Source organism: Chiloscyllium plagiosum, unplaced genomic scaffold (assembly GCF_037043375.1).
Source record: "Chiloscyllium plagiosum isolate Xiang-an unplaced genomic scaffold, Cpla_swu_hap1 HiC_scaffold_42, whole genome shotgun sequence".
NCBI classification, from domain to species: Eukaryota; Metazoa; Chordata; class Chondrichthyes; order Orectolobiformes; family Hemiscylliidae; genus Chiloscyllium; species Chiloscyllium plagiosum.
In genome coordinates this window covers 15,492,604-15,506,009 of record NW_028270180.1, presented here as the reverse complement: position 1 = coordinate 15,506,009, position 13,406 = coordinate 15,492,604, and the positions used below count along the sequence as shown (strand labels likewise).

The window sequence follows — 13,406 nt, the reverse complement described above, 5'->3', positions numbered from 1 at the left end:
TGTCAAGGTGATTGGCTTCTTAACATGGCTTCATGATATCTTCAATTGTTGAAAAATGTGGTGCTGGAAAAACACAGCAGGCCAGGCAGCATCCGAGGAGCAGGAGAATCGACGTTTCGGGCATAAGCCCTTCTTCAGGAATGGTCTCCAGCATCTGCAGTCCTCACTTTCTCGTCCTTCATGATACCTTCAGTTAATTGATTGGTGCTTTCTGTGTTTGCTGCCAAGTGTATTTGACATCAGTTTTGGGTGGACTCAAGTTTTAACAACTTACGTTTAACGAAGGAATGTGGGACTTAGCAAGAGAAGGCCACTTGGCTCACAGAACCTGATCCTTGGCCAATTTGAGTGTGATCTCAACTTCAATGATACTTCAGAAAGATTGATGGGGTAGAGTGGTAGATGTGTCTACATTGACTTGAGCAATGCCTTTGACAAGTTTCAGAAGGAACTTAATTTGGATAAATGTGAGATATTACATTTTGGTAAAAGATATAAGGCAGGCCTTATTCAGTTACATTCCTGATGAAGGGCTTTTGCTCGAAACGTCGATTCTCCTGCTCCTTGGATGTGGCCTGACCTGCTGTGCTTTTCCAGCACTACACTCTTAAAAGTTAATGGTAGGGACCTGGGTAGTGTTATCCAACAGACAGACCCAAGGGTTCAGGGACATATGTGCATCACAGGTAGAACAGAGTGGTTAAGAAAGCATTTAGCACACTTGCCTTCATTGTTCGGATCATTGAATGTAAGAATTGGAATGTAATGTTAAAGTTGTACAGGACGTTGATGAGGCCTCATTTGGAGTACTGTGTACGGTTCTGGTCACCCTGCTGTTGGAAGGATATTATTAATTCAGAAAAGACTTAGCAGGATGCTACCAGGAATAGAAGGTTTGAGTTTTAAGGAGAGGCTGGATAGTCTAGGACTTTTTTTTTACCTGGAGCATAGGAGGTTGAGGGGTAACCTTACAGAGGTTTAGAAAATCATGACAGGCATGAATAAGTTGACTAGCAAAAGTCTTTCCCTAGGATGAAGCAAATTCAACACAAGGGGGCATATTTTTAAGGTGCGAGAGACAACCTTTTCATACAGGGATTGGATCATATGTGGAATGAACTGCCAGAAGAAGTGGTAGATGCAGGAAGAGTCGCAATGTTTAAAAGATGTTTGGGTAGCACCATGAATAGGAAAGATTTAGATGGATATGGGCCAAACACAGGCAAGCGGAATTTGTTTAGTTTGTGAAACTTGGTCAGTATGGACAAGTTGGATTGAAGGGTCTGTTTGCATGCTGTATGACTCTAATTGACTGCCTGCTACCCACAACCCATGACTCCTTTGATGAAAATCTGTCTAACTCTACCCTGAATATGTTCAATGAGCTGACCTTAAACGGTGTCTGGGCGAGCGGAATTTCACACATTAACAACCCCAAGAGAAAAACAATCTACTCATTTCCATCTTAAAAGCAAGACCTTTTATTTGTACAGTTCTCATCTCTCCCATCGGGGAAACATCCTCTCAGGTATCACCCTGTGATGAAACAGCAAAGGAACATTGCTTTTCCACTGACGTGAAGTTCAGAAATGTGAAGTGTAAAACAATGACAGCTTTTTAAGCAGTACTCTGGCGAATGCTGGAAAAGCAAAATCAAAAGCAAAGACTTTTCCTAGTATGTGTGTTACAACCGAAAAATTTGAATACTTAGTAGTTCAAATTGTAGACCATTGTATTCTGTTCATTGTAGCAAATGGTTTACAATCACAATGTTAGCTGACCTCTCTATTTACTGCAGAAGGACCTGCATTTTCTATTGTTTTAAAATCAGCAACACATTTTTGTTCATTGCTGCTGAAAATCTGCTTGGAGAAACTGTACAAAAAGTGACTGGAAATGCAGAAATGAGATTTTTTTCTCTTTCATGGGGTGTGGATGTTGCTGACTGAGTCAGTATTGATTGTCCATCACCTAATTGTCCTTTCAGAAGGCAGTGGTGAGATGCCTTCATGGAATCATAGATCCCCTATAGTGTAGAAGCAGGCCATTTGGCCCATCACGTCCATCTGAAGAGCATCTCTCTCAGACTATTCCCTCCCTATAACCCTGCAATTCCCATGGCTAATCCTCCTAGACACTATAGGTAATTTAACATGGCCAATCCACCTAACCTGGACACCTTTGGATTGTGGAAGGAAATCCAAAGGTGGATAGATTTTGGAGTCCTTGCAAATCGAGTCATATAGCACGGAAACAGAGTTTAGGAGAATGACAAGAGACCATATTGAAACATACAAGATTCATCAGTGGCTTGACAGGTCCTGACGAACCTATCCCAACAGTCACTGCATCAGAGGTTAGATCAGTTTTCCTTAACGTGAATCCAAGGAAAGCGATGGGACTAGATGGAGTACCAGGCCATGCACTAGGAGCATGCGCAGATCAACTAGCAGAGGTCTTCTTGGACATCTTCAACCTCTCCCTGCAGCAGGCCACTATCCCTGCCTGTTACAAGAGGGCCAACATCATCCTCGTGCTTAATAAGGCTCATGCAGCATGTCTCAATGACTACCACCCAGTGGTCCTAACTTCGGTGCTCATGAAGTGCTTTGAAAGGCTGCTCATGGCATTAATCAACTCCAGCCTCCCCCCTACTCTTGACCCACTCCAATTTGTCTATCGGACCAACAGATCCACGTCTGATGCCATATCACTTGCCCTTCACTCCTTCCTAGAACATCTTGACATCAAGAACAGCTACATAAGAATCCTACTCATTGACTACAGTTCAACCTTCAACACTATTATCCCCTCGAGACTGATTATTAAACTTAGTGATCTCAGACTAAGCCCAAATCTCTGCAACTGGATCCTCAGTTTCCAGATCCACAGGCCACAATCAGTGAAGACTGGGGACAATATTTTATCCTCACTAACACTCAACATTGGAGCCCCCCAGGAGTGCATACTCAGCCCCCTACTGTATACCTATGACTGCATCGCCAAATACCAGATGAATGCCATTTACAAGTTCGCTGATGATGCCACCATAGTCGGTCAAATCTCAGATGGCGATGAAATAGACGACAGATGGGAGGTGGAAGACCTAGAAAAAAGGTGCACTGAGAACAATTTAACTCTCAATGCCAGCAAAACCAAGAAATTTATTGTTGACTTTGGCGGGATGTTACTCATGCCCCCCCACATTAACAGCACAGAGGTGGAATGAGTGGGGAATGTCAAGCTCCTGAGAGTGGTTATCCACAACAAGCTTTCTTGGACTCTTCATGTGGACGTACTGGTTACAAAGGTCCAAAAAAAGTCTCTTCTTCCTCAGGCAGCTGAGGAAATTTGGCATGATGGCGAATGCCCTTGCCAATTTTTATACGTGCGCCATCGAGAACATTCTGTCTGGATGTATCACTACCTGGTATGGCAACTGTACCTTCAAGATTGGAGACGGTTACAGAGAGTGGTGAACTCGGCCTGGACAATCACAAAGGCCAACCTCCCATCCATGAATCCATCTACTAGGCCCGCTGTCAAGGAAAGGCTGCCAGCATTCTCAAAGATCCATCCCACCCTGGCAATGTTTTTATACAACGTCTACCATCAGGGAGAAGGTACAGAAGCCTGAACACACGCACCAGCCGATTTTGAAACAGTTTCTACCCTGCTGTTGTTAGAATACTGAATGGAGTCACAAACCCTTAACATTCGCCTGTACCTGTGTTTTTGTTTTTGCCGCTGTTTGCCTCTGATTTACTATCTAGATCTAACTCTGAAATCTGCCTGTATTGCTCGCAAGACAAAGCTTTTCACTGTGCCTCGGTACACGTGACAATAAATTCCATTCAATTCGACAAGATAGATGCCAAGAAGTTATTTCCCCTTTTGGGAGAATCTAGGACCAGTGGGTATAATCTCAGGAAAAGGAACTGCCCAAGTAAAACAGAAATGGGGAGGAATTACTTTGCAGAGGGCAGTGATGAGCTGGATTATTCAGCATATACAAGGCGGAGATAACCAGATTTTTAATCATTATTGTGGATGGAGCAAGAAAGTGGATTTGAAGATTATTAGGTTGACCATGACCTCAATGAATGGCAGAGCAGACTTGCTGAGCCAAATGGCGTATTTCTACTCCAGTGGTGTCAGAAAGAAGTTCCAGGTCAGAATCCAAAGTTCGACTTTCAGGATCCAACAGGTTTGTGTGGGGTATTCTGCATGAAACCAATTAGGGACACCATCACCCCTCAACCAACTCCACCCCACCGGCCCCCCCGACTAATTCGACCACCCCCAACCCAACCCTACTAAACCCTCACCCGACCTGGGTCCCATACACTTATCCATTCACTCACGGCTCCATTACTCCCTCCCACAATCCCTCCCTCCATCAGACGTCCTGGCTGAAAATTCGAAAAGGGTCAGGTCGCCGAACTCTTTGTGAGCAGTGTAAGTGAGCTCTGAGTCAATGCTGTCCAGACGTTTTGGATCATTAATTAGTCAGGAGACTGATCAGGATATTTCAGACTGTTACAGCTCCAAGCAGTTGTGATCATTTTTTTCACTGTGCTCCATATAACTTGAAAGGATATTTGACTGGAACAATAGTTTCTGTTCCACCGTTTATAGAACAATCTATCAGTGACTGTATTTCAATAGAACTGCTCGTATAGCTCCTTGGCTACATTTACTGAAAATACACATGCAGTTTAAGCTTGGTAATAATGACGGTGTGCAGTCTAATCTTAAAGATATTTATAGCTGATCGTTGCATTTAATTGATTCTCTTATCTTTATTTTGCCAGGGTTTCCTATCAAGTGAGCATTTCTCTTCAAGTGCTACTTTATTTTCATTCTTGAGCTGATAAATATTCAAGTGGGAGAAACAATTAAACCAATCCAGGGTTACACCTGCCCTGTCCTGTGCACTTTTGTCCATATGTGTCTATATGCATTTACAGCCCTATGTAGATGTAGATGTATTTCCCATGATATGATTCATAATGCCAACAGATATTACATGATTAATCCAGACATGACGAGTTGAAGATTGTACTATGCCAAGTCTGACGTCGACTCTCCAGCATCTGCAGCCCTCACTATCTCCCAGAATGTAGCATATTCTGATTGGAGCTACCTGTGCCTTAAGACCATAAGAAATAGGAGCAGGAGGAGGCCGTTCAGTGCCTTGAGCCTGCTCCGCCATTCAACAGGATCAGGGCTGATCCAACACACTTCACATCCACTTTCCTGCCCTTTCCCTGTAACCCTTGATTCCCCAACTGATCAGTCAAGAGTCTATATCTCTCAGCCTTAAATATACATGAGGACTCTGCCCCCACAGTTCTCTGTGAAAAGGGGTTCCAAAGACCCACAACCCTCTGAGGGAAGAAATTCCTCCTCCATCTTAAATCGAAGACTTTATTCTGAGACGGTGTCCTCTGGTCCACAACTCTCCCATGAGCGGAAACATCCTCTCAGCATTTACCCTGTCAAGCTCCTTACGAATCCAATATGTTTCAGCGTGATCACCTCTCATTCTTCGAAAATCCAGTGATTAGATTCCCAACCTGTTTAGCCTTTGCTCATCATAGTTCTAGTTCCCATCCCAGAGAGTTGAGACACAAAGTTAACATTCCACTGCACTAGTGAAGGAAGGCTTCGCTTTAGGTGATGTCACCATTTGGGTAAGGAATTAGAGGAACTGCCCTTCCTGGCATTCCATCTGCTCACGCTGTGAATGTAGAAGATCCAGTGTCATTGCATCAAAGTAAAGTCCTTGTGTCCTGACCAATATTTATCCCTCCACTATAACAGTTGAACAGAATGATCATGTCCTGGTCAGGTTGGTGTTTGCAGGAACTTGCTGTGTGTGAATTAGCTGACACGTTTCATACATTGCAATAGTGAATGCATTTCACTTTCTTGTAAAGTGCCTTGAAGCATACAGATGCTGTACATTTTTTTTAAGAATTCATTTATGGTATGTGGGGTTGGCTGACTGGGACAGCATTTATAGCCTGGCCAAGTTGCCCTTAGAAAGGGGTTGCTGCTATGTTGAACCACTGCAGTCCACATGGTGTAGTCACACTCAGTGCTGTGAAGGAGCGAGCTCCAGTATTTTGACCCAGCGACCGAGACAAAATGAAATTTCAAATTGATGTGGCATGGAGGGCAACTTGCAGGTGATGGTGTACCCACCTTTCTAATTGAATCCTAAAACCGTAAAGATTTAACTACTAGTTTGAATTATGGGTGTGGGAAATCCTTGATTTCAGCATATAATTAGGTGAAAGAAGCATCTGATTGAGATCTTCCTATGTGGCTGTGCTGGGATCTTTAAAGATCTTGACAGCAATGACTCAATAAGTAACTGTGTAAGTCAAAATGGTGTAGACCTAGGGTCATCAGTGTTTGGAGCCCGTTCTGTGTTTAGTTAGCTGAGCCAGAGAATTATGACATTGATCGTGACAATATTGAGATAGTGAGAGGAAATGAAACTGGAAACTATTGCTTCTTCTGGATGTCCTGTGATTCCAATTGTAATTGAGTTTGAAGGCAGGTTCAGAGTTAACTATTAAAACTCTTCCTGGTTTAAAAAAAAAATAAAAGAATGATCTGCACATCCACAATCCTATCCAAAATCCTAAGGGATTTTCAAGGCAATAAAACATTTGCTAAGATTTGTCACCGTAATGCAAGAAAAATGGCAATTAATTTTCACACAGCAGAATTCAACAAACAGTAGTAAGATAAAAAGATAATTTGTTTTGTGAGGTGAGTGTTGGCTTTGGTTTCTGTGATCGAGTCCTAGACTGAGACTTGACCCTCTCAGGTCGAGGTCAGAGTGCCATATATTGACCAGGAACATGACATACCAGAAGGTGGAAGATCACCTCCTACCCCTGGCTTGAGTCACCATGTTGAGGAGCTGAGGGGGAGAGAAGCTACAAAAATACTTTACGATCAAAGGAATAATGTCAATTTGTAGCAAATACATTTTACTAAGAGCTATCCTCCCAAATGTCCCTTCTATGAATTCATTGAGTACTTAATACAGTAAGTTAGGATTGATTTTGATACACTGGATTAGTACAGTCTTCAACTCGTCATGTCTGGATTAATCACGGATTTGTCATGTCTGTTGCCATTATGAATAAAGCCAAGCTGCCAGGTAAAGTAATGACCTAGTGGTATTATCACTGGACTATTAATCCGAGACACACTGGGGACTTGGGTTCAAAACACTCTGTAGTAGATAGTGGAATTTCCATAAATATCTGGAATTCAGAGTCTAATGACCATGAAACTGTTGCCACCTTTGTACACACCCATCTGGTTCCTTGAGAGAAGGAAACTGCTGTCCTTACCTAGTCTGGTCTACATGTGACTCTTAATTGTCCTCTGGGTGATTAGCGATGGGCAGTATGCTGGCCAGGTTAGTGTCACCCACAGCCTGTGAAGAATTGAAAGAATTATAGAAGCTGAAAGATCAAGTGTTTCCTGTCTCATAAGGGAGAGTGAGGAAGGTGGCAGCCCAGCAAAAACCAAATGTGAAGAAATGTTTAACAGCTGAATTCTGTTGTTTTCCTGCCAATATTTTAGCCACTCTACCATGAGTGAGGTTCACACAAAAAAAAGTTCCAGAATTAGCCACAAGGCCCTAGCCTACCAGTGAAAGTTCTTTGGAAGAGATGAGTATTAGAATGATGATTCTATTGCTAAACGTCACAAATGTGGCCATCGTTTGCATGTAGCATGTATGGGTTTTAGTCCAACTAAAATGGACTATGCCTGCTTTTGTTAAGCTAAAACAGCTGGGAATGAGCAGCCCAAACATTCCTTTGATATTGCAAGAAGTTGATTCATCTTGTTGCAGCTGGACAAGGTGTTGGTAAGGCCATATTTAGAGTACCGCATGCAGTTCTGCTATAGACAGGATATTATTAAATTAGAAAGAGTGCAGAAAGGATTTACGAGGATGCTACCGAGATTGGAAGTTTTGAGTTATACGGAGAGGCTGGATAGGCTGGGACTCTTTACCTTGGAGTGTGGGAGGACAAGGGGCGACCTTATAGAGGTCTATAAATTCATGAGAGACATAGATAAGGCAGATAGCCAACGGCTTTTCCCCATGGTAGGGGAGTCTAAAACTAGAGGGAATAGGCTTAACGTAAGAGGGGAGAGATACAAAAGGGTCCGGAGAGACAATTGCTTTTAACACAGAGGATGGTGAGTGTCTGGAACAGGCTGCCAGAGGTAGTGATGGAGGCGAGTACAATTTTGTCATTTAAGAAACACTTAGATAGGTACATGGATGGAATTGGTTTGGAGGGATATGGACCAAACACAGGCAAATGGGACTAGATTAATTGTGAAAAGTGGGCGGTATGGACCAGTTGGGCTGAAGGGCCTGTTTCCATTCTGTAACCTCTATGACTCTAAGGTCCAGAAGTAACAATAGAATATTTATCAATGCCAACAAGCCATGCTCCATGCTGTAATGCCTTTGCTCTTTGAACATGTGAAATAAAACTCAGTGACTTTCACTTAGGGACCAAGCACTTGCAACTCGAGCATGATTTGGTAGGTAGGAACTAAGCTAGTTAGTTTTCAATCAGTATTCTCATCGATCCATGTTAATTTACATTAACTAAATAAATCTTATTGTTTACTTGCAGAAGATGATGCAGAAGAAGAGACAGAAGCAAGAACAGGTAGGTTAACGAGTAGCTATATTAATTGTGGTACATATTATGCTAACATGTTAACATGTGTTATATCATCAGCCACAGTTCTATGCTGTTAGCATTCCTGAGGTAACTTGCCCAGATGACCTCTGTTTACTTGTAATGATAGATGGTGGAGTGGATTTAGTGTGGCCTTGCTTAAATGAAGGGATAATAATGGGCCTAAAGGTGGTCAGTGCTTAATACCAGTGATGGAGCAGGTGGTTTTGTTTGAGTACCTAAGGCCTTTCCTGATTCAGGGAATAGGCCTCGCTGATGTAAGTAGAAACCTGATTGCTATTTTTGGGTCAAGTGCAGGTTGAGTTCCCTGCAATTTGATTTGATTTATTTATTATCACGTGTCCCGAGGCACAATGCAAAGCTTTGTTAAGGAGCAGGTCATAGTAAACAAGGATGTACACAGCAAAAAGACATCGACAGAAGCATACAAGTTACGTTGCACAGGGTGTGCGCTAGACGAGATCAACATTAGCAAGATCAGCATTATTTGAGGCTAGAGAGTCCATTCTAATTCCAGCCAAGAAGAAACTGTTCCTCAACCTGCTGGTGCATGTGTTCAGGCTTCTGTATCTTCTGCCTGATGGAAGAGGTTATAGGAGATCATTACTAGGGTAGGAGGGGTCTTTGATGATGTAGGCAGCCTTTCCACAATAGTGTAAGTCCATGGATGGAAGGTTGGCTTTTGTGATGGTCTGGGCTGTGCACACAAACTCCTCTAGTTTCTTACGGTCCTGGGCAGAGCATATGTACCAGGCCATTATGTATGACAGTATACTTTCACTGGTACATCTGTAGAAGTTGATGCGGGTCCTTATGGACATGCCAAATTTCCTGAGCTGCCTGAGGAAGAAAAAGTGTTGTTGTGCCTTCTTGACCATCTCATCTACATGGGAAGTCCAGGACAAGCTGTCGGTTATCGTCACTCCGAGGAACTTGAAGAGAGAGCACCCAGCAATTGCAAAATCTTAAATTATTTCCAGCTAATAACATACTTTTTGAAAAGTGTAATCTCTGTTTAATGTAGGAAATGCTGCAACAAAACTACGCACACCAAGATGCTGTAAATGGCAATATGATTAGGACTAGATTTACGAAAAGCACCAGACATCCGGCTATAAAAGATACAGTTCTAAAGGAGATGCAGCAGCCCGGGGAGCTCAGTGTATATTCTCACAAGTCACTGAGGGTCGCAGGACACGCTCAGAGAGTTACAATAAGACATATGGGAGCCAAGGCTTTAAGAATAGCACTGTGGAGCTCATGAGCAAGAAGATTATGTTGATCTTGTGAAAGGCACTGGTTCATTCTCAGCTGCACTATTCCATCCAGCTCTGAATACCAGACTTTAGGAAGGATATGAAGGCATGAGAAAAGATTTATGAGAATCCAGGGATGAGAAACTTCCATTATGGAGATAGGTTGGAGCGATTAACAATTGTTTTCACAAGAGCATAGTAGTTAGGAGCAGGATTAGACCATTTGGCCCATCAAGCCTAATCCATCAATAACTGTGATCATGTTTGATCTTGGGCTTCACTCCATTTTCCTGCCCACTGCACCTTAACTTTTGATTCCCGAAGAGATCAACAGTCCATTTTTTTAAACTCATTCATGAAATGTGGGCATCTATGACGGCACGGTGGCTCAGTGGTTAGTGCTGCTGCCTGACAGCGCCAGGGACCCGGGTTCGATTCCCGTCTCGGGCAACTGTCTATGTGGAGTTTGCACATTCTCCCAGTGTCTGCGTGGGTTTCCTCTGGGTGCTCCGGTTTCCTCCCACAGTCCAAAGATGTGCAGGTCAGGTGAATTGGCCATGCTGAATTGTCCGTAGTGTTAAGTGCATTAGTCAGGGTTAAATGTAGGGAAATGGGTCACGGTGGGTTGCTCTTCAGAGGGTCGGTGTGGACTTGTTGGGCCGAAAGACCTGTTTCCACACTGTAGGTAATCTAATCTAATCTAATCTATTGGTAGGCCCAACACTTATTTCCTACCCCTCATTCGCCCATTGGGCAGGTAAGAGTCAACAACATTGCTGTGGGTCTAGATTCACATGTAGGCCAGACCAGTTAAGGAGGGCAGATTGCCTTCCCTGAAGGGCATTACTGAGACAGATGGAACAACAGTCAGCAGATGCCGGAATATCTTGCTGCCAAAATATTTTGGGTCCAAACTTGTTCTCATTACTTCCCTGCAATTGAAGAGAGAGCATTTAGCAATGGCAAGCCTTAAATCATTTCCGGCTAATAGTCGTCATTAGGCCAACTATTTTTTTAATTTCACACTTCTATTGAGTTCAGATTTCACCATCTGTCATAGTGAGATTCGAACGTATGTCTCTAGCACATTAGCCTGGAACTATGGATTACTAATCTAACAAAGATGTGGAGGTGCCAGTGTTGGACTGGGGTGGACAAAGTTAAAAATCGCACAACACCAGGTTATACTCCAACAGGTTTATTTAGAAGCACTAGCTTTCAGAGTGCTGCTTCTCGTCTTCCAAATAAACCTGTTGGACTATAACCTGGTGTATGATTTTTAATCTAACAATGTTACCATTACACTATTGACCTCAGCCTTAACTGTAAGTGAGTCTCTACAACCCTTTGGGATGGGGAATTCGAAAGAGTCTCAACTCTTGAGTGAAAAGAAACCTCCTCAGCTCAGTCCCAGACAAGTAGTCTCTTATCCTGAAAGTGTGTTCCTGTGTTCTCCAGTTCAGGGGTAAATCTCTCAGCATTTGCCCTAATCGGATCAAATGACTGTTTGATTGTTTGTTTATGAAATTATTTGAATAATTTATATTAGATTAGATTACTGAGATTAGATTAGATTAGATTAGATTACTTACAGTGTGGAAACAGGCCCTTCGGCCCAACAAGTCCACACCGACCCGCCGAAGCGCAACTCACCCATACCCCTACATTTACCCCTTACCTAACACTACGGGCAATTTAGCATGGCCAATTCACCTGACCTGCACATTTTTGGACTGTGGGAGGAAACCGGAGCACCCGGAGGAAACCCACGCAGACACGGGGAGAACGTGCAAACTCCACACAGTCAGTCGCCTGAGGCGGGAATTGAACCCGGGTCTCTGGCGCTGTGAGGCAGCAGTGCTAACCACTGTGCCACCGTGCCGCCCACTTTAAACAGAACATACAAGAGTTGGCATTTTATAATCTTCTAGTGGCATAATGCCGATGTTAAAAGACCCATAATCCAGAGATGTGAGTTCAAATTTTAAGATTCTAAATGAAATTCTTGAAATGAAGCTGGGCTGAAAGGTCTTTGTTGCTCATGATGATCCATTAAGAAAAAAAAAATCTTGTTCCCAAATATGTTTCAGGGAAGGCGAGCTGCTGTCGCTGCCTGGTTTGGCCTTTATGCACTTTAGTGCGGTTTATTCCTAACTGCCCTCTGAAGGGGCCTGGTTGGTCATTGCCTTGCATAGAGCTAGGCAATGAAGGTTGGTGTTGCCAACAATGGCTGTATTTTCGTGGAATGAAAAAGAAAGTGAGATGTTTTGTTCAGTTTTATGGAAAAAGCTGACACTGTTATTGAATGTTGACCTCTAGTAGATTAGTAGAAAATATCTTAGTCAATGCCTGCCATAAAACTGTAATCCCCAGTCGATTGTTGCCTCATAATGGCCTGCTGTGTTGCTCTTTCAATTTTTATCTGGACTCAGTTTTGTAATGAAGGATCATGGGATCTAATGCGATGTTGTGTCGACTGAAATATGAGTCTTTTGTAAATGAAATGCTGACAGCTGCAGCACACATCATAGTCATTTAATGCCTTGGAACAGTTAATCAGCGTCACCTCCATGTGAGAGCAGACAACTGACGTAAAACATAGTCGAAAGCTCCCAAGGCATGAGAGCGGCAAGTTCAGTTTTGTTTCCGGCAAAAAGCACTTCGTGCCAGCTTCCATTGTTTTGGCAAAGTGCAAATAAACTGGATGTGGCCATCATGATGATGATAGGGATGCCATTAAGTGTGTCAATGTTAGAAATACACATCTCTCCATGGGAGACAATGTTTTCTAATCGACCTGTTCAGGGATGTTATGACGGGTCTCCAGTGTAGGTGGGGCTTGAACCCAGGTCTCCTGGCTCAGAGGCAGGGCACTACCACCTCACCAGCAAGAGAGAGGAAGTGGAGCCCACTTCGTGGAGTCATAGAATCCCTGCAGTGTGGATCGAGTCTCATTGGCAAATTGAGGTCCAATAAAGGACAGTTGAGTATGCTTTGAGGACCCTCTGAAGAGAACCCCTACCTTCTCCCTGTAACCCTGCATTTTCCATGGCCAACCAACCTAGCCTGCACAAAACTGGTCACTGCAGTGAATTTAGTGTTGCCAATCCACCTAACCTGCATTGGTTTGTACTGTGGGAGGAAACTGGAGTACCCAGAGGAAACCCACGCAAATTTTAGGGAGAATATGCAAACTCTATACAGGCAGTTGCCTGAGGCTGGGATCGAACCTGGATCCCCGTTGCTGTGAGGCAGCAGTGCTAACCACTGAGCCACCCTACATCCTGAGCTGCCATCAGAGGGTGCGCCACAGTTAAAGCTACACCCAATGGCACAGAGGCAGACCATTCAGCCTGACCAGTCCCTGCTGGGCTCCACTTCTGCTTCCTTC

General features: G+C 43.4%; 1 protein-coding gene across 5 annotated transcripts in view; it reads left to right on the top strand.

Moving 5' to 3' along the window:
* cd276 (CD276 molecule) overlaps positions 1 to 13,406 on the top strand; it is a 356,577-nt gene that overhangs the window by 292,125 nt on the left and 51,046 nt on the right. For 4 of the 5 annotated variants that reach the window (XM_087982239.1, XM_087982234.1, XM_087982236.1 and 1 more), the window contains one exon: positions 8,691 to 8,726. The exons of the other annotated variant lie outside the window; for it this stretch is intronic. In XM_087982239.1, the coding sequence (XP_087838365.1) occupies positions 8,691 to 8,726 (36 nt within the window). The remainder of the gene's footprint in view (positions 1 to 8,690; positions 8,727 to 13,406) is intronic. 5 annotated transcript variants of the gene reach the window in all.